The 20,514-nt window shown below is 39.5% G+C and overlaps 1 protein-coding gene across 1 annotated transcript in view; it reads left to right on the forward strand.

Moving 5' to 3' along the window:
* Window positions 1–20,514, forward strand: part of il17rd (interleukin 17 receptor D) — a 39,647-nt gene that overhangs the window by 13,357 nt on the left and 5,776 nt on the right. The window contains exons 2-12 of the mRNA XM_047348615.1: window positions 2,925–2,979; window positions 8,474–8,596; window positions 13,731–13,849; window positions 14,114–14,234; window positions 14,361–14,405; window positions 16,505–16,656; window positions 18,255–18,320; window positions 18,411–18,465; window positions 18,775–18,885; window positions 19,864–20,048; window positions 20,126–20,241. Coding sequence (XP_047204571.1) covers window positions 2,925–2,979; window positions 8,474–8,596; window positions 13,731–13,849; window positions 14,114–14,234; window positions 14,361–14,405; window positions 16,505–16,656; window positions 18,255–18,320; window positions 18,411–18,465; window positions 18,775–18,885; window positions 19,864–20,048; window positions 20,126–20,241 — 1,148 coding nt within the window. The remainder of the gene's footprint in view (window positions 1–2,924; window positions 2,980–8,473; window positions 8,597–13,730; window positions 13,850–14,113; window positions 14,235–14,360; window positions 14,406–16,504; window positions 16,657–18,254; window positions 18,321–18,410; window positions 18,466–18,774; window positions 18,886–19,863; window positions 20,049–20,125; window positions 20,242–20,514) is intronic.

Consider the following 20,514-nt stretch of genomic DNA (forward strand, 5'->3'; position numbering starts at 1 on the left):
AATGCCGGGCATCAGCATGAAAAAATGTTTGTCCTGTCATTGGAAAAACTTCCATATATTCTAATTAACACTCTCAGTCCACGCTGCCAGCGGGACATCATAGCACACAGCAGTACGTAAACCCCTGAGAGTCAAAGGTCAGCACAGTGGTGCAGACATGCTGAAGGCAATGTGTAAAAAAAATACAACTGTGTGCAAGTATTTCCAAATTTCCAGTAAATGTTTTTAGAGCATTTGGTCATCACTTCTTCAAAGTTCTGTTTGATGGTTAGGAGTTGGGTTTAGAGTCTTATTAAGTATTTGTTTTAAAGCCTTAGGAATATAGGATGCCAATGAAGGTTTTCAGAAGTACATAATTACCAGCATATGTGGGTGTGTTTGTATGAACGGGTTGTTGTGGTACAGTGGCCGCTAATAAGCATGCTACACCTTCTATAACATCCACTCACACACAGCTGGGGTTCCACCTGATTGCTTTCAGGTGTGTAAGTGTGGTTCTTGCATGTGGCCACAGCCTGACACCTCTAACAAGACTAAAAGTGGAAAGTTGTATGTGTGGGTGTATGTGCAGGACAACATTAAAGGGATCATGAAAGCTATAAAAATGTTAGACCTTTGTTGAAATATGCCTGAGGGGAAATCGAATTTTTGTGCAGGAGAAACATTAAAGAAGGGCTACATAGTAACTTCAGCCTACCAGGAGACAAAAATTCATGTTATCTTATGAGTTGATCTGATGTTCTTTGTGTTAAACTGAGGCGGCACGTTGACTGGATGTGTAGACCAATGGTGTGTTCCATATGTACTCCGAAATTCATACCACATTTATAAAAGGAAGTGATGGCTGCACAGATCAACTGTTTATTTGTAGTTCTGATGGTTTATATGCGACTGAATTAGACACACAGTACTTTACAACCTTTGTTCTATACTGAGCATGTCGCCACAGTGTTTGAAAGCATAAAGCACAAAGAATAACATTTTTACCAACATGTAAATGCTAATGATAGGTAGCCTGATCACTGAGCACAACTGAGAAATCCCACTGGTTTTCCAATTGGAAACTAGAACACAAGTTTGGTTGGGATTTGACTGCAGACATTGAAAATGTGTAGACATTAGTTAACAGATATAACACAGTAATACACCTGTATTAGAAATGTCTAAATGCCTTCTTCTATGCCTGTTTTAAGTATATTAATTTCTTTTTCTCTTGATTTTCTTTTCAAAGTTAAAAAATTAGCTAGCTGCTTCAGTTAACAACAAGGTGCTTCTCAGTGGGCTACTTGTTTATGCTAACAGCAAATGTCTTTTACTAACAGCTATTTGCTTAAGCTAGCAACAAGCTGCATATAATGACAGTTAGCTGCTTATGCTAACACATAGCTGCTTGTGCTAGCAGTTAACAGGATAACGTAGAAACATTTTTTAAAAGCTGACTAGATAACATTTGACTCTACATAAAAACATAGCTATAAAGACTATCTATGTAAAAAAAAAAAAACTGCATTTTTGCTGGTTCAATTAGTGACATGGGGAACATAAGCTGCCCTAGTCTGTTGAATTAAAAAATATATATTTTTCGTACGACCAGTGAAATGGGAATTAAACAAAATCAGAGCAAGCACGTGGCGACTGTGCATAGAAACAACTTTACTAATATGATATTTTACGTTTAAAACCACAATAATCAGGAGGAAATGTGCGAAACATTAACACTGACTTAGACCTCTGAGAGATTGAAGATTTCTGGTTTCCGTGTCGTTGCTTTCAGTGGACAATGAAGTAGGAATCACAGGTTCACCTAGTTGCTTGTTGAAATCATGTATTGGTAGCAAAGGGATCCATTTTCCCAGGTTGTTGTAGATACTCAGTGAGAGGAAGAGCTTTTGTCTTATTGTGCTCAGTCAAGGCTTCATATGTTAGTGAAGATGACACGTTATAGTTTTCTAAGATCAGCGGGAAGGTACATTATTTAATTTTACCATTCATTCAGCCTCTAATAATTTAATGTATTGGGTAGTTGTTTGATGGAGGCCTATAGTTCATGCTATTTTGTATTTTCCACGACAGTTAAGTTTTTCAAAACAGGTCTTTTATAGTTTTTATTTCTTTATTTGATACCAACGTTAGATTCCACTTCATCCCACCTCTTTCCAGTTCCCTACCTGTTTTACCCTATATTTGTTTGGCACTATGATAAACAAGACATGCTAGTGTTGTAGTACTATAAATACCAGTAGCTTGTTGTTGATTGACTGTGTATAAGCAAGTTTGGGTTCACCTAGATGTGGTGGCAGAGCACCTAGATAAAAAGGTTTGTTGCAGCTTTGCAACCAGTTAGTCTGGAGCATTACAGGTTAGCTTGGTGATGAACTGCCAAAGGCAGGTATTTAAATGTTTGCAGCTACATCTAGATTATAATGATTACAGCAAAGGCTTTGAAAAGGGTCTCACACTGGTCTTGTTCATGGCCTTTGTCTCACCTTCCTCAAAGTCTTGGTCTTGTTTCGGTCTTTACTTGGACTTTAAGTGGTCTTGACTACAACAGTAGGTTCTTCCAGCTCTTCGGGTGATAAAAGTAGATGGTAATGTTGTTGTACTATCTAGGCCAACAACCAAACTTTTGTCCATGAGACTTAATGTCAGTCAAAAAATATCATATCCTTTCTTTGTATCTATTCTTTGGCCATTGTCTTGTCCCTTATTTAAAAATACCCTGGTTAACCTTGCATGACAGAAGAGGATGAGCCGTATTATCTGGACTGATTATTTGCCAACTATGACTGTTGTGATGTTTAATTTGACTTAAAAGGTGTATATTCTCTTTGATCTTTGAACAGTGGGTATGAAGGGTGTAATCCCAGATATAAACGGAGAGTTTACTGTTTTTACCATTTTTAAATCCGGTTTTTCTCTTGCAGGTGCAGTCTGCTGCAGAGGGAGTTCGTAAGCTGGCCGTCACCTTCAGAGCTGACAGTGAGTTTCTCTCTGAACCTTTCTGAACTGAATGACTGAGTGTGCTTTTTCATTTAGGTAAATTGGAACAGTAACAAAATACAAACAAAAGAGGTGATTTGTTTATTTCAAAGGTGGCTTGATATACATTAGCAGGATAAAAACAACCTTTTTTTATCTAAGATTTTGTGATATGCAAATTTTTTTCAATGAATAAAGGTAGGACACATTAATTGTGACTGACTGCCATCTTTAATTTAATAACATATTTCAGACATGCAGGGATAGAAGTGATACCTGAAGAGAATCTAATTTTATTTGTATAGCTACCACCATCACTTCCCTGTTCAATAATAATTGTTCACAACTATTTCTAACACCAAGAGCAATGTTGCCTATAGTGCCACCCTGTGGTGAAACTGGTGTGAACTTAGCACATGATGTGCAATAGGTTTTTGGTTCTGAACATTCTCTTTGGTTCTTGGTTGCCTTGGAGAGGCAACTGTGGCTCAGTAGGAAGAGTAGTCGTCTTGCAATCAGAAGGTTGTGGGTTTGATTCCAGCTTCCTCCTGCCATGCCTGGGCCTGGGCAAGGCTCTTAACCTCAAGTTGCCTACCGATCTGTGTATCGGTGTATGAATGTGTGAGCGTTAGTGAGTGTGATTGGGTGAATGTGGCTCTAGTGTAAAGCGCTTTGAGTGGTCTTTATGACTGGAAAAGCGCTATATAAGTTCAGTCCATTTACCATTTATTAATGCTTCATACCTGAACCCAGTGGTGATTTTCTCATCTCCAACATTTCACCAGTCGCACTGCTTTTAATTTATTTCAAAAAGTCCTTTTTTACAAAACAATTGTTCAGGCACTATGATTATATTCTTTCTGATGTCTGTCCTTTTGCTCAGTGGGGTTTTTCACAAGCCCCCTGTGTCACCCTCCTCTTCCTTCCCCATCCTCTGCCTCTTTCTTCTTTTGTTCCTTTAACTCTTAAAGTCAAGTTCCTGAGCCGTGGCCAATCCCTGCCTCCTGCTTTTGTCCGTGACCATGAGCGAGGAAGGGCTTTAAAATTCCTCTTTGTACGTCACTTTGTGTGTGTGTGTGGATAGGGTGAATATCATGGTAGATTTTAGTAATTACCTAAAGCAGAAGGAAATTCATATTTATTTATATACTAATTAGATACAGTTTTTTGTGTGAGACTGTGAATTCTGCAGGATTTACATTATATACCCAAATCTCCAAAAAGTTCAAATGTGTTCAAATTGCTTAGAAAATTGCAGGAAGAATAATTCTGTTAAAAAATAAATTTTTACTGCCTAAATTCTAAAAAACATCCACCCTCTTGTTGTAATCTGTTGTTGTTTTGAGTGTTCTTGCCCAGTTTGGGTCCTGGTTGCATCATGTTCACCAACTTGGTCTCTATCTACTCCTTTTAAATGCAGACATTAATGTAAACGCATCGATGAACAGATGTTTCATCTGAAGATGTTCTGTTTTTTTATAGAAGATATTTATGTTTATTTAATCTGAACTCACATCATCTTTGGGATCACTGAGAGGTCAGGAGGTCATGGGACTTTGAAGTGCTGATGCTGTTGCCTCTGAGGAACCGCAGTTAAAACCCACACACTTTAAGGCGAAGTTAGGCACTGGAGCGTGTTACCATGACAATCATTCCTTCTCCGTGTGTGAATCTGCATGGGGAGGTGGGGGGACACACCTCAGTGGTTCCTGTCCTCCAACTGGATGAAGGATGAAGGTGGAGAGTTGGGCTTCCTCTCGGTTTTCACTGATGTCACATAATGCGAAGAGACCTTTGACCTCCAGTCGGTTGTCGATGACCGAAGACGAGATGTGAATAAACTTCAACAGGGTTTATGCTGTGGCTTAAAAAGTAATAAAACGTCTCAAATTTTATCATATAACTTTACAGCCTTGAAAGGGTTTTCAGTACTAGCTCTTAAATTATAATCAAATTTATACATTTTTTTCATTCAATGCTTCAGTGTTTTCTTTGAGAATTGTGTCAGAGGCGGTCGTTTATTCCATGATTTGTAGTTCAGGATGAAGATGATGGTAACCCTGGTAAAAGGAAGTCATCACCAGACCTTTAGCTTTCTTCAAGACCTGCAAAAGATTCCTCAAAAGGTCTTATTGATCATGTAGACAATTCACATTCAAACGTTCTTGTTATGTTATTCACTATCTGTGGTCAGTAACTGGTGTGAAATTTCGATACATAGTGCAAAAAGTAAGGAAATTTATGTTGGTTGGTTGTTTCTTTGCTGGAACATTGCTTCTTGGCAATAAATCTTATATTGTGGAAAAGTCTTGCATTTCCCTTAAATAGTCCTGCATTTGTGAGGAAAATACATTTATTGGTTAAGCAGCAGAGTTGAGTTTGTGGGTTGTGCCCATGACAAACCTGCCAAATCCTCTCTGCCAATGTCAAATTGAATTTTCTGATATTGGCTCTTGATGGTTTGTGTTGAGAATATACATGTTTAAGGAACTCAACATTTAGCCAACAGTGTGTTAGTAGTGCCTGGATGAAGCGAACACGGCTGCAACAGCCTGGAACCACCTCCTCATGCTGGTCACCAGTCGCAAGTCAGCCAATGTGGTCGTGTTGGTCACTCTGACACCGACAGCAGCCTCAAGCTGATCCCACAGGTGCTGTTTGTTGTATTCTAGTTTGTGTGTGATTACAGTTTTCTGGATACTGTTTTCTTCACAGTATTTATTTCAGTGTCCCTGCAAACAGTTTTTTCAACCAAAATTGGAGTTTATCTGGGGTAAAACCAAAGAAAAGAACTAAGCGTAAAAAACTGGCATAGAAAACTAATAAAAACCTGTAAAAACTTGTGCATGTGCTTTGGTTTCTTGTAATCAAGGGAAAAACAGGCTGCAACATAATTTTTCCCCAAAATGCTTTTCCTGAAGTTCACATTAATATAACAAAATTAATTACCTTACAAATTTTTGTTAAAAATAGTTTTTGTTAGTTTTTAAAGTCAGTTTGGAAAATGTCTTATTTAAAATGTCTTGACATGTGCTCCACCTAAAGCAAATTAAAGTTTCTCCCTTAAATTATTTTATTATTTGAGTTTGTTGTTTATCCACATAAATCCACACAGTGCCAGTGATTTAAGTCGTGATTTAAACTATTTCTGACTTCATTAATTAACAGTTGATGAAATAAATATAGTTTAAACATCAGACTAGATTCTGAGATCTAAGGATGAGGATGAGCTCTTTAATAGTTTTTATACACATGGATATTTGGAATAAGGAGCTGGAAGCAGCGACTTTCCCATTCAGCATCCTCTTCCCGCCCTGGAAGTTGAAACCTAACTTGAAGGAGAAACAAAAGAAGAGAGGGGGCCTGTCTTCATCCTTCGCTGAATTCTGTCTCTCCTACTTTGTCTTATGATATAAATCTGTGGACAAAGATTGAATAAGGTAGAAGAATAGTGTTAAAATCCTTTCCCTTCCTATTAAATTCTGTGGAAGATGGAGGAGGAAGAGGAGTAGCCAGCTGTGACCTTCTTCCTTCAGCCCTGAACATGACCCGGCTCTAAAGAGGAGGATGAGGTGGGAGGAAGAGGAGCAGTGACTCGTGTCGAGTCCCATGCTCAACTCGTCATCATCCTCTTTAAGTTCCTCCTCCTCATCCTCATATCCATCAATAGGTGGTGCGGAGGAGGATGGGAGAGCAGTGAGTTGTGTCTGAGCTCACGCCTCCTTTTTTTCCTGCATCTTTAGTCTGGCTTTTGTCCTCCAAACCCTCTCACTTCATGGCTGGCTGCTCCTCATCTTTTTCTGACCCTCCATCTTCGTCTTTGATGAGATAAAACAAGGAATGTGTTGAAGGAAGGAGATGTTGTGGTAACAAATAATTGCTGATGCTGATGTTTGGAGGGCCCGGTGTCACCGATTGTATGGCAGCCCCACTCCTGTCAGTCTGCTCCAGGGCAGCTGTAGCTACAAAGCTACAAAGTAGCTCACCACTGTAAGTGTGTGGATGACTGATTGTAGTGTAAAGTGCTTTGGACTTGATAAAGTGTTATACAAGCGCAGGCCATTTACCGTTTTACCATTAGATATTAGTTTGACTCTTGTTAGCTTAACTTATCTGTTTGTTTGACCCTTTTTAGCTTTGAGCTTGACTCTTAGCTGTTGATATGATTCAACTTAATGCTTATTAGGTGTTTGCTTGAGGCCCACTTATACGCTTCCTTGATTCTTCTGACTAGAATCATATTTACTGCTGTAAACCTCCTCATATAAACTTGCATAAAAATAGATGCATCACGTTTTAAAGTCTGTGGTAGATACCGTAGCAATTTACTGGTTTTAGTACACTTAGCAAACCCAGGTGACCATCCACCTCCAGATGAAGCTGTGGTGTTGATGTTGGAGAGAAGGCTTGAGATCGCTGGTCCACTTCCCAAATACCTTGGAAACCATGGCTGACCAGCCCCTCATTATAGTACCTTCACCAGACCTTCTCTCCGAGAAGCTCTAACAATAGCTGCCTACTTGCCCGTTTTGTGTTGGTAGTAGATGTTTGCAAAATTTCTTATGGTTGAAAAGAAATTCAGGTTATTTAAATCCAGATATATGTTATTAGAGTGCTTGGATGTGTTTCAGACATTTTATCCCTTTTAATGGGCATTGAACCAGTGCTATGATTGTTTTTAAAATTCCAATGTTTGTGTGTCCAAGATGATGTTTGGCACTTTATTATCCACCTTTTGAGGTGGATTGCAAAGTTAACCCCTTAAGGGACCCACAGAAACCTCAGAACACAACATTATCATTTAAAGTTGGGTAATGTTACTTTTTCAACAAGGAGAAAAAGAAGCACCGTTGATGTTTACCGCCTCAGATGTCGGATATCTGTTCTCCGGGGAAGCTCCCACCCAGAGGCTTGAATCTTAGATGCTGTTTACACAATACCAACTAAAACCTGCAACAAAAGATGTGGTATCATTACAGTTTTCATAAAACATTGGGGGGGGGGATTCAAAGGTGACCTATTAATGCAGAACCAGATACTTTCTTACATGCCCTTCCATATCAATGAACGTACAACTCTGTTATCTGATTTTGGCTTTAAGGGTTAGCCTAACCCTTACCCCTATTAAAACTAGCCAGACATGTACTGCAAGAATTTCTTAATTTGTCAGTATAGTTCATATTCACTGAAACTTTAAAGGGCAAAAATCTGCAGGCTGAACCACTGCTATCATTTTAAAGGCTACAAAACAAAATGGTTCAGATTACAGATTGTAAAGAGAAATTGTACTATTCACAGTCTTTGTTTTACTGAAAACAAAACCTTTATAGTCCTTGTTGTTTCTATTGATAATGCAACGATTGCTTAACGGTGTCCATGACCAAGATTAACTGGTTAGGGAGGCCTATTTGGCCGTTACATCTCGTAAACTGTTAATTAAGCAATGCAAAGATGTGCTGGTGCTAAGGTGCCCCTCTGTGTATTTTGTTTGCAGACTGTTCATTAAGCTATCCACTGGGGAAACACGTGATCCATGAGGTCTCCAACGTCTCTTTCAGCCACCTGGCTTGTGATGATCAGGCTGCCGTGGTCGTCCACTGGTCTGCAAGTCCACTAGGTATAGTCTCTCTGTTTCCTGTTCAAGTGTCCGTCTGTATTTACGCGAGTCGGGTTTAAAGGTAAAAGAGGGAAAGTTGAGAGAGGTAAAATGAGACCCTAAAGCCCTCAAAGGGCTAAGATTACCAAGGACTCTGTGCCCCTTTGATCAGACCTGGAGTTGGAGAGAAAAAGGGATCACATCTCACACAACAATACCACGATTTGACCGTGAAGGAATGTGTGTGTGTGTGTGTGTGTGTTCATGGTAACGCAAAACCCTCTCTCTTTCTGTCTGTGAAAAACCTGCCGGTTGTTTTCTTGTATTGGCAGAAATCTCCCGGAAAGTCGAACTGCATTAATAACGGCAAATAATCAGTCTTTTTTCAAATTCATAATTACTTATAATTCAGTAAAAAGAAACACTAAATAAACCGGAAAACAACATTAACACTAATTCTACCTGCTCCTCAACAAGACTGGTTAAAAGAATGTTTTTGACTTAATTTTAAGGGGAAAAAAAGAAACAAAGTATTTGTTTGAAGTTCTTATATTTCTTTAAGTATTTATTCTTTTTTATGTCAAAAAGACAATAATAAAAAGTAGGACTTGAATTTTCATAAACCAATACAAATAAACCTGCTCCATTGTGTGTTTTATATTTAAAAAATGGAAGAAACTAAACATTTAATCATCCAGATTTTAAACTGCTTGGTTGGGCTCCAATCTTTATGAAAATAATGAATAATAATACTGTTATTATTTTTCCCAGCAGCAATAAGGTCCCAGGTTCATATCCCAGCCTGGGGCCGGGATATGAACCCCAGGCCAGAAGAAAATACAAATATATAAAATTTTATTACATTTCCTATATTTCTTTCTTTTCTCTCCCAGTTCTTTGGCAGAAAATCCAGGTTTCTGCTTATTTCTTACTAATAACTGTAACTTTTACAGGAAGATATCTGTTCTCATTTCTACTTCTCTTTCTGTCCTCATCTCTCAGTAGCTTCGCAACAGCTACGGCATCAAACGGAAACACAGGATCATGATTAATCTGGCAGGTCCTGTACCTGTTTTTAAAGCATCAGCACTTTTTGCTTCAAAACAATTGAGAAATAAACTTCTCCCGCGCTGCTTTGGCGGCTGATCAGGGGAACTGATGTAGTTACGGACTGTCGCTGAAGCACGCTGCTGCGCTTCATCCTGTTTCCAAGGAAACACTGATTTGTTGAATGTGTAACACAGATACTAGTCCAGGTTGCAACACTTGCAGACTAGACATTAGTTCCACTTGCAGAAAATGTTGAGCACGAGAACTCTTTGAGAGTCGTTGTTGCAGAGGGAAAAGGGTTGTCCTGTTGGCAGGTTTTCCACCTGAGCTGTGCAGCTCCTTTAGAGTTACCGTGGTCATCCTGGCTGCTTCTCTGATTATTGCACCCCTTGCGCAGCCTGCCAGTTTAGTTGGACGTCCATGTCTTGGTAGGTCAGCTGTTAGTCCATCCTCTCCATGATGTTTGAACAGAGCTCTAAATGTTGTAAGCCTGGGATATTGTTTTATAATCTAAACCTCCGAGGCGAAAAAGCAGCGGTGTTTATACTGAGATTAACTAACTCACAGGAGGAATCTGTTTACTAAATAAGTGACTTCTGAATGCTAATTGGTTGCACTGAATTTCATTTTGGGTTGTCAGAGTAAAGGCTGAACACGAAAGGTTGCCACACATTTAAAAAAATTGAATTAGTAGAAAGTGAAATATACATATGTTTCACATGAGAGCACAGCAACTAAATTAGGAACATAAAGAGCTGGCTCTTCTGTGATTTTATCACTTTATATTGAGATGTTAGTGAAATGCTGGATAATGTGTTAACTCATTTAAAATGGCTCATGTTCCATCTGGTGCTGAGAAGATGGAGGAGACAGCTTCCTAGCTCTCTAGAGTTTAGGAGAAGGTTCGTGTAGTCTTTTTTTGAAACCATATTATGTAACGGCTACATGTTCTTTTCATTATGAATGAATGTGTCAGGAATTCACCAGAGGTCTATAAAAGTGCTCCAGAAACAGGGATGCACAGATGGATTTTCGTTTCTGTTTGAGGAGCCACATGATGCAGTTTAGTCGTCTTACCAGGCGTTCATTAGTGTTGCAGGTCATAGAGAAAAAATAAATATCTGATACGAGAATTTGGGCCGATATCGATATCTGATACTAATATTACTGTTTTGAACGATAACCGATATTTAACAATATTGCATATATTATAAATATTTGACAACCCTTATAACAACATGAAAAAACAACCACACAGCTGATGTTGCTTCTCTTCTTCAGTTAAGAAATATTTTATACACACCTTTTTGATCACAACAAGGTCTTACAAGGTCGTATCTTAAAGGTTTTGGGACATCATCTGTAGAAAAAGAGCAAGGTTGTTGAAAAGTCTTAGCTGAAGTAATTAACTGTGTAAAAATCCACATTTAAGTGATCTGAGATTTTTATATGTACCTTGTAATTATAATGTTTTCACCTCGACCGTGGAAACGTTTCTTTGAGAAAAACCTAAGGGGAGGAAGATGAGGTTTGCAAATCAGTTATGATTGAGATAAAAACTTCAGTTATGTTAGAAATAAAGGAAAACCTGACATCTCTGTAGAGCGAGGTAGACGCTGCTTCCTTCTTCTCAGCCTGGGAACAAAATAAATCTGAGAGCTCATGTTTCGTAAGCTCTGGGGGTTTCCATCTGACTTGGATCTCCTCCTGGGCCTGTTGCACCCACCAATCAGGACTTTTTATCTAACATGTGTTGTGCTTAATAAGTCTGGATGGTTTAAGGAGCTGCTTTAAAGCACACTGTTGATAACGCCCATTGGAAATTGATGGCTCAATGGGTCTGGATGGATTTGGTTACCCTCTGTCTGCTGCTGCCAGGCTGTATTATTCCGAGGATCAGAAATGAACGGGAATGCCTGTTTAGTATTTTTTGCACTTGGTATTCCAATGTTTGAGCTTGAAAACAAAAGCCAGTTCATGACTCATCCTCTGACCACATTGCTGGATCACTTAATGTTGTAAAAATGCATAATTATGCATCATTAGAAGCTGGGAAGCTTAAACTGAGTCGTCACACGGCTGCTGTTGCTAAAATGCACATTATCTGCGAGTCACAGAGAGAAACGGGGCAACATGTTCAGGAATCTGCCTCAGGACAGAAAAACCTGTCCCTCCACTTTTTCTCTGTCTCTCTCCTGCTGAGCTAATGGGAAAAACATGTCCGTTGGATGTGAAGGTGTAATTACAAGACAGATGTTTTCAAAGAGGAGGAGGAGATTTAGCTGGGAGGAAGGGGGAGTAAATGGAAGAGGATGGGAGGGGTGAGGACCCAGACAGGAAACAAAGGGACAGGTCAAATTATGTCCACCGAAATTCCTCCCATCATCATTTCCTAAACTCCTTTTACTCCGACTTGTTTCGAAAGATCAGGTGAAGGAGAAGAGGTTTAAATTTGTATGAAGTTGGGAACATCAAACTGCAGCCAGAACTTCACTTTGATTCGGGTCTGCAGACCTAAAACCAAAATGGTTCCAACCAAATTCCAAACCAAAAAAAGTTCTTCATCTTATCTGTTCTTATCAACGCGTATCACTGAGTCTGCAGATGAATGTATCATTTTACTCTCTAACTGAAAGGTTGTTTTATTTCAAGTGTTGAAATAAAAAATATATAAAATAAAGAGAACTTTAGCTTAATTTACATCCAGAGGTTTGCATACACCCACTGTCAGCTTGAATGTCAAAGTTTTTAGAGCTTCTGTAATTTTTCTCTGCAGTTGAGCTAAAGTAAAGTTGAAGCATTGGAAGGTAGTTTTCCTCTTATTCTGTCCACTGGAAGCAAAACAGACCCTCAGAATAATGGAACCACCTCCATGCCTAATAGTTGGCCCTGCGTTCTTAGGTCTGAAAGCCTCACCTTGACTCATCCAAACGTTCCTCTCGTCATTGTGGCCAAACAGTTCAATCTTTAGTCTTTAGTCAATCTGAGTATAAAAGTATTTGCAGAAGACATTTGGGTTGTCCATGTGGGGATGTCCAAATTTCAGTCATGTTTGAAGGTGTGGATTTTGGAGCAGGAGGCGTCTCTTATGTTCAACATCCTCTCAGTCCATGGTGATAATTAGCTGGCTTTACCCTGGACAGTTATACTGGTGTTTGAGCAGTTTTTGGTTTAAGATCTGCTCAAATCTTGGTGGTTCCTGGATTGTTCTTGAAGATTCTGATTAACTTCCCTTCACCCGAGGTGACCTTTGGGGTCAGATAGGTAAAACTTTGACACTAATGGGTGCATAAGGTACAGCCAAACTATTAAAGGAAACTGACATAATATTTATAGAAGTTGATTCAGTTTTATTTATATAGCATTAATTCACAACAATACGTTTTCTCAAGGCTCTTAGACTAAATCTAGTGATAGTTTGGCTTAATGAGCTCTTTTAATTCAGGGCAATTTGGCCAACTCTAAATGTATTTAGATTACCCTGTTAGACATGTCCGGGCAATTTCACTCAGTTCTTACTCTTTCCAAAGAGGACAGGAAAAAAACAAAGGAGGAGCAAACAGGAAGAAATGATTACAGATAAAGATCGAAGAATCTGGCAGAATGTGGGAAGTGGAGGGAAAGATCAACTTGATGGTGTTATTGACTCAGCGAAGCCACTAACAAATCGTCTCCTGCCCTTAACTGTTTGTACTCTTTGCCCTAAAAAGTACTCCTGGACTGGGGCTTCTGTGTTTGCTTTTGGTTTCTGCTTCCTGTCCTCTGAGCCCACAGTGGGCCACAGCAGATGGGATACTCATCCTCTGCCAGGTTGGGCTTTAGTTTCGCTCCTGTGAAAAGGAAGTGCTTCCTTACGACTGTCACCACATGCTTGCTAAGGAGGAGGGATTGCCGCAAAGGTTTACAGGCAACTTTCCACCAAGTGACTCCCTAAAAACAATTAAATGCATTGTATAATGACAAGGACCAAATTAGAATGTATATAATTGAATTTTAATCTGTGTAAAGGAATGTGTTGTATTAGATTGATTTTATTATCTATGTTCTAAAAGTAAGTCAGGAATATGGAAGAAGGGATGCTGAAGTCTCTATTGCATCTCTGCAGGAATTGAACACATTAAAGGTTTCAGAGTTTATCTGGAGGACAAAAATCCAGACGGGAAACAGTGTCAGCACCTCATCCTCAAAGACCCTCGGCAGCTCAACTACTCCTACAGGAGCACGGTAAGACAAAAAGTTCTGTGCAGACATCTTGGGTCCAAAGAAATATCTCCTCGTGCTTTCTGGAGTGAAATGAAGCTCCATTCAGAGATTACAGAAAAGTTTGGCTCCTTAGAATGAAAATGCAACCCAATGAGACTTGTGTGAAATAGTATTTAATGTAGAATTATTCAGCGAGTTACAGATTCTTTCTCTAGTTCTGTTTACTTTCACACAGCTGTAATCTGACTCCTGCATTTATTAATCTTTTTTTTCCCCCTCATACAGAAGCTGAGCAGTCAGCCGTTCAGCAGTTTGACCTTTGACACAGACTACATGGTTCGTGTTGTTCCTTTTCCATCTTTGATGAATGAAAGCTTCTTCCCTCCATCTTTCCTGCGGACCAACTGTAAGTCACATGTGGACAAGCGTGATAAATTACTGTGTGATTAAAAACCCTTCAAAGCGTCTCCGTTAGCCAGAGACAAAAGGATTTTACCATAAAGCAAATATTTGTGTGTGTTCATTTTCACAGCATGTGAAGTCCTCCTTGGAGCAGACAGCCTGGTCTGCAAACCATGTAAGTGCCTCTCTGTGCTCTTCATAAGCAACACCATTTGTTGACTGCAGATCTGGCTGCATTAACTGATGCACACAAGTAAAATCTAGTAGTTTAGCAAACTGTGACTCAGTAAAACCGTTGGAATGAAATTATTACAGTAAATGTCAACTATTTCTGATCCCAAAAGGACGGTTATTTCATTTAAAGCTCTGATCTCACCTTTATGAATGAATTGTAATTGCAGAATATGTTTCTGACACTCGTTAAATGTTAAACGTACACACATAAATAAATCTGATAGGAATGCAGCCAAACATCCTGAGCTCATATTGCCAAGAGGGAGCAAGCTGCTCTGGACCCAAAGAGCCGAGACTGGAACAGACAATAAAACAAGCTCTTTAAAAGAACAAAGCTTGTCTAGCCTAATTAAAAACATCACAGTAAAGAGTTAATATCCAAAAAGCTAAAGTAAGAAAATGATTACAGAGATAATTATTAGAAAAACATAGAACTGGCTGACAATTACACACCTGATATTTAAAAATACAGCTCTATATATTCAATAAAAAGCGTTGTTTAAATTATTTGTGTGGCAGAGGGTTACAGGATGTAATTTTCTCTGGAGTGTGTAGGTTGTTAAAGCTGATTGTACCTCTTCTAAAATGTCCCAACAGTCTCTGCAGCAGTGTGTCAAGCGTTGTGACTCGGACTTATCTTGATCTAATTAATGTCTGAATAATAATGTATTTCAAGTCACTGAAGGTAAAAGAGATGTTACAGAAAATCCAGCAGACCTGCTCATGTCCTGTTGTCCTCTGACAGGCTTATCTGCTCCTCTCTACATGCATTCACGTCGGCCACCTTGCTCCTCCAAAGACAACCTCTGCTACCACTGCCAGCTTTGTGGATGGAGCAGAGCACTTCTCTGCGTTAATAAAAAAAAGAAATAAAAATTTACAAAACATCTTCTCTGATAGGAAGTGATAAAAATCACCGGGTCTGGAGGATTGGCATTGTAACCTCTGCTTTTTTTTAGGACAGACAGTCCAAGTTTGGGGTCACGGTCAGCTATATTTATGCATCAAATTTAAAACAGCAATTTTCTGTACAATAAAAGGCAGAGATACTTAACATAAAACAATACATATCAAGGCATTAATTAAATTGTTTTAAAATGGCGTCAGCTGGACCCAAATGCCTTGGAGAGTAAATAAGTCGTGATTTAAAAGTGTGTACTGGCTGAGCTATGTGGATGTGCAGAGGTAACTTATGCCATAAAACTGGAGCAGCCACAGCAAAAGCTCAGTGACCTCTCTGCTTTAACCTGGCCTTGGGGCAGTCTAGGAACATCTGGTTGCTCGACCTCAGTGCGCTTACAGGGGTGCAGGTATGAAGAAGGTCTGACAAGTACATTCATGCCAGTCCATGTAAAACCTTAAAAGTGAGTAATAAAAGTTTTAAATCCATCCAAAAACAAACAGGAAGCCAGCGAAGAAAGGGCAAAAAGATAATGGTGTTTAGAACCAGTTAAAAGATGGGAAACTGTGGGCTGCTTGAAGGAAATACACTATTGACTATCATTTTAATCTGGTATTTTCACTGCATGAAAGAACGCGGACTTACTGGTTCTGCAGGGGCTCACAGCTCATCGGCATCAGGCGATTTGGGGTATTTCTGCAAAACCCAAAAACAAAAAAGGAAGTCCCACAGTGTTTTTGTTGCTGCCTAAAGAGGAATCGGATAATCCTCCATGCCGTGCCTTGCTCTGGCAAAGTTTACCACTTTACATCGCTGCCCATATATGGTGATGAGTGTTTTCAGAATCTGTGACGAACATCGACAGCATGATTTTTAAATAAATAACAGTTTAGAAGATACTTTTCCCCGTTCAAACTCATCAGAATTTGAGATATGTGACCATATTATATATTAATGCTCATTTGTGTTTGTTTTGTGGTGGAAAGATATGTGACACAACACCTTTAACCCAATGTCAGAATAAAAAGAAAATCCAAATGTTTTTAAATATTCATGCATGTTAATGTTTTTATTTCCTATCTGTGCATGTCAGTACACCTCCACAGTATTGGTGTTTAGTTCTGGTTCTGTCTCTTCAGTCTGGAAGCCAAAGATCCTGAACGTGTCTCAGCTGGGATCAAACCTTCATGTGACGTTCGATTTGGCTCCAGCATCCTTCAGCTTCCCGTTTTATTACCTGTACTACCGGCAGCGGCAGGACGGCCTCTTCAGAGTACAGCGCTGCAGTCCGGTAAGACTGACTGCTCTCTGTATGTTTCTACACGGTGGACTGCAGTGGCTTTGAGTATCGCTTCGAAAATACCAAGCTCTTCAGTTATTACCATTATGACAGATATAAAAATGCCTTTGTTTAAGGTTACAAGTCTTCAGCATATTTACAATGAAGCAAGCTGTCCAGATCTTTCACATCTCTTCTCCAAAATACATTAAACCAAGTTAGAATGAGCTAAAGTTAGATAATTATCCTAAATTAAATTCAGATATGGTTAAAATACACAAAGTTAAGGTACAGTAAATGAAACAAAGACACACAAAAGCTATGCTGTTCTAAAAACAGGATAAATAACTAGAAAACTCAAGGATACATTTTTTTATACACAAGTAAATTACGATATGCTGGGCAAAATATGCCAAGTTAAGTTAAAATGTGCTACAAATAGCAAAGACATACAAAGCTAGGATATTATTTATAGCACTAAGATGCACAAAGATGGGCTATGATGATAAACTGAAGTAAACTTTGATATTCTAAGCTAAGCTAAGGAAGGCCAAGTTTGTGAGCTTCAAGTCTTTGAGGTTGGAAGGCCTCCCTGCCAACACCCTAATATTTTTACCTCTGCTCACAGAATAAAGTCAGGTGTCAGGATGCTTGGTACTAGTGGCCTTTATTGACAGTTGCCCTGAAATGGGCAGAGTGGACAGACATGCAGCAGAGGTCTAAAGGTCGGGAATTGAACCCAGGACGGCTGCGTCAGTATAGCCTCTGTTTATGGGGCGCCCGCTCTACCCCTACACGACGCGACACACCAGAAATGGTTGTTTTACACCTAATCCTGCCAGGGGTATGCATAATTTTGGGCTTTCTATAAAGTCAGCCAAACGCTAAATGAACTAAAATCCATTAGTTGATAGATAAACAGAATACACCTCAGTGGCTAAGAGCATTTTTCCTCCTTGTTCCACATCTATTGCATGTTACTTATTTAGCTTAATAACACCAGCTGACTTTTCAGTCCTTTTTTTCAGGTTAGCTTTTTAAAATGCTCATAAACTTTTTTTTCTGCATGCTTTGAGAGGCTGTGGCCTAAATATCCAACCACATAAATTGTCTGCTCTGCTATGTCCACACTGGAAGGTGGAGTGAACAGCCCTTTTACAGCCACCTTCTGGCTGTATCCTTTTCGATTTCAGTCCAACAGCTTTAATCTCTTTATTCTCAGACAGTACGTTGGGTCATGCACATGGGGACAACATGGGGTGTCTTCACGCAGTCCGTCTTCAAATACATTTACAGCGTTGGTCTCATTCATGTGGAAAGCGTTGTTGACCTTTTCACAAAAGTCTGAACTTGTTGGTTTTCCTACATATTCTGAAGAAATTTCATATTTCCCTTAAATTACAAAAATGTGTTTTTATTTTGGACTTCAGCTGTTTAAAGGCATGTTGAATGGAAGAAGAAGCTGGTGATCTCCAACCAAACTAAATCAAAACTTTGTTGTTTTGCAAAGATCGCTTCCGCTTCAGAAAAGATGCAGCTCTGAACGTCTTCTGTCTTTGTATACAAGATACTTAGAGCTTTCAGTTGATTTTAGTTGTTTGTTTTTGCAGGACCTGAACCAGGCCAGGACAACCTGTGTCCTCCAGGACATCACTCAAGGAACCTACGTCATAGAGGTACATGGATGCAGCTGAACTGGCTTTTGCTTAAAATGGAAAATGTTGATGATTCAAAGATGAATAATTCTGTTTCATTTTCTTTTTCAGCTTAGAGACACCAGTAACACCACCAGGAGGCAAATTCAGTACCACGTCAGCCAGGGTGAGACCACACGAAAAATGCAGTGATCTTGTTTTAGGTGTCCATCTTAATGTGTTGCAATGTTTTTTATCCAATACTCAGCCTAGCATTTCTTTGTATTGTTCATATGATTGTCTAAATAAGCAATGTATAGAGCCAGAATGTGGTTGAAGACTGTTACTGGAGTGGTGGTGTGCAGAAACAGAGAACAGCATGTTATGAAGTAACATACTTGAAGCTTAGATAACCCAGATAGCTTGGCCTCTACACCATCATATTGTGAATTAGAATCAGGTGTCTCACAGTGAGTGTGTTTGTTTTACCCATCAGTCCACTCCCCCTGGGCGGGGCCTATCCGTGCCATGGCCATCACCGTGCCCTTGGTCATCATGTCTGCCTTCGCCACCCTCTTCACTGTAGTGTGTCGCAAGAAGCAGCAAGGTGAGGCCAGCCAATGAAATTCAGCGGTGCTGGGTTCTCCATCTTTTCTTCTGACGTCTCTGTGTTCATAAACCAGGAGTTGGAGGCAACAACGATGATTTTGGATAAATTAAACTCTTCATTATTTTGGTTGTTTGCCTGCAGCCTTTTAAACATTTAAACAAAAAACTATGACCACTGTGTTTAGGCCCATATCTGGGCTATCTTTACTGTCTAAGGTAGTGGAGAACTTTGTTTATGAAAGACTGCATTCACATCTTGGTTCATATGGTATTTTTGAGAAGTTTAAATCCAGTTTTAAATTCTGCCATAGCAGGAAAACGGGTCTTCTAAAGGTCTTTAATAATTTGCTTTTAACACTGGATTCAGACAGACCAGAATAGCGTATCAGTCACTATAAATATGGATCAGGTGTGGGCAGTAAGGGCAGTTAGTCATTCAACTGGTCAAATGTATTATCAATATGAAAAGAATGAATACACCCAAGCAGTCTTATGCCATTGCGTTATTGCATTCTCTAATTTAGTGATCATGATTGTGATTCAATAAATTGTACAGCTCTAATAAGGATGAATGGAGAAAAGGACTGGGACGTTCCTGATAAGAAGATGAAACGAGTGTAGATTTCCCAGCAAGACAATAATCCCAAACACACGGCCAAGGAAACTCTTAGCTGGTTTAAGAGAAAGAATGTAAAACTATGGGAATAGTTCAGTCAACACCTGACCTCCCCAAATCAAGTTGTGACAACAGTTTATGTGGAAGAAGAGGTCCAAATCATGCTTCAGCAACGCACGTGACAGGTTTCTCTATACCGGAGACATCTCATTACCAAGAAAGGCTCTTCCATCACTGGGGAGATTTTAGTGAAATCTTTGTATGGAGGTTATAAATATACTCGCAAATCTGTAACTTTCAACTTCAGAACAAAAGTTTTAACTTTAGTGGCTGAATTGTGTGATCTCTGTTTGCTCTTAGAAAATATCTACAGTCAGCTGGATGAGGAGAGCAGCGAGTCATCCAATCAGAGTGCGGCGATGAACAGCGAGCGGCCGTGGCCACGCCCCAAAGTCTTCATCTGTTACTCCAACAGAGACTGCTCTAAACACACCAGCGTTATCCAGAGCTTTGCCTACTTCCTGCAGGACTTCTGTGGCTGCGAGGTGAGGCAGACAGGTCCTGAAAAGCCAAAACAACATCTAAAGATGTCAATGTTAAGTGCTTGTTTGGTTGGACTCAGGTGGTGCTGGACCTGTGGGAACATCTGGAGATGTGCAGAGAGGGTCAGATGTCGTGGCTGAGCCGACAGCTGGATGAAGCAAACCTTATCATCACCGTCTGTTCTAAAGGCCTCCGGTACTGCTCACTTCAATGTTCTGCGTCTGAAATGTCTGACAGTTATTTATAAAGTACCTTAAAGAAAAAAGCCTGCTGAGTTAAAAGCGTCCTCACCTGCAGTCCCTGTTTTGGCCACTAGATGCTGCTAATGTACGGTTAAATTTTCAGAAAGAAAATTGATGCCTTAATAGTTTCTGTTTTAGAAACGTTAATAATAGTTATTTCTGTATATTAATCAGTAAATAATAATATAATAATAAGTCTCTCTATTTGTCTAACATTATAGTTGCC

This window comes from Girardinichthys multiradiatus, chromosome 20 (assembly GCF_021462225.1).
Source record: "Girardinichthys multiradiatus isolate DD_20200921_A chromosome 20, DD_fGirMul_XY1, whole genome shotgun sequence".
Classification (NCBI taxonomy): domain Eukaryota; kingdom Metazoa; phylum Chordata; class Actinopteri; order Cyprinodontiformes; family Goodeidae; genus Girardinichthys; species Girardinichthys multiradiatus.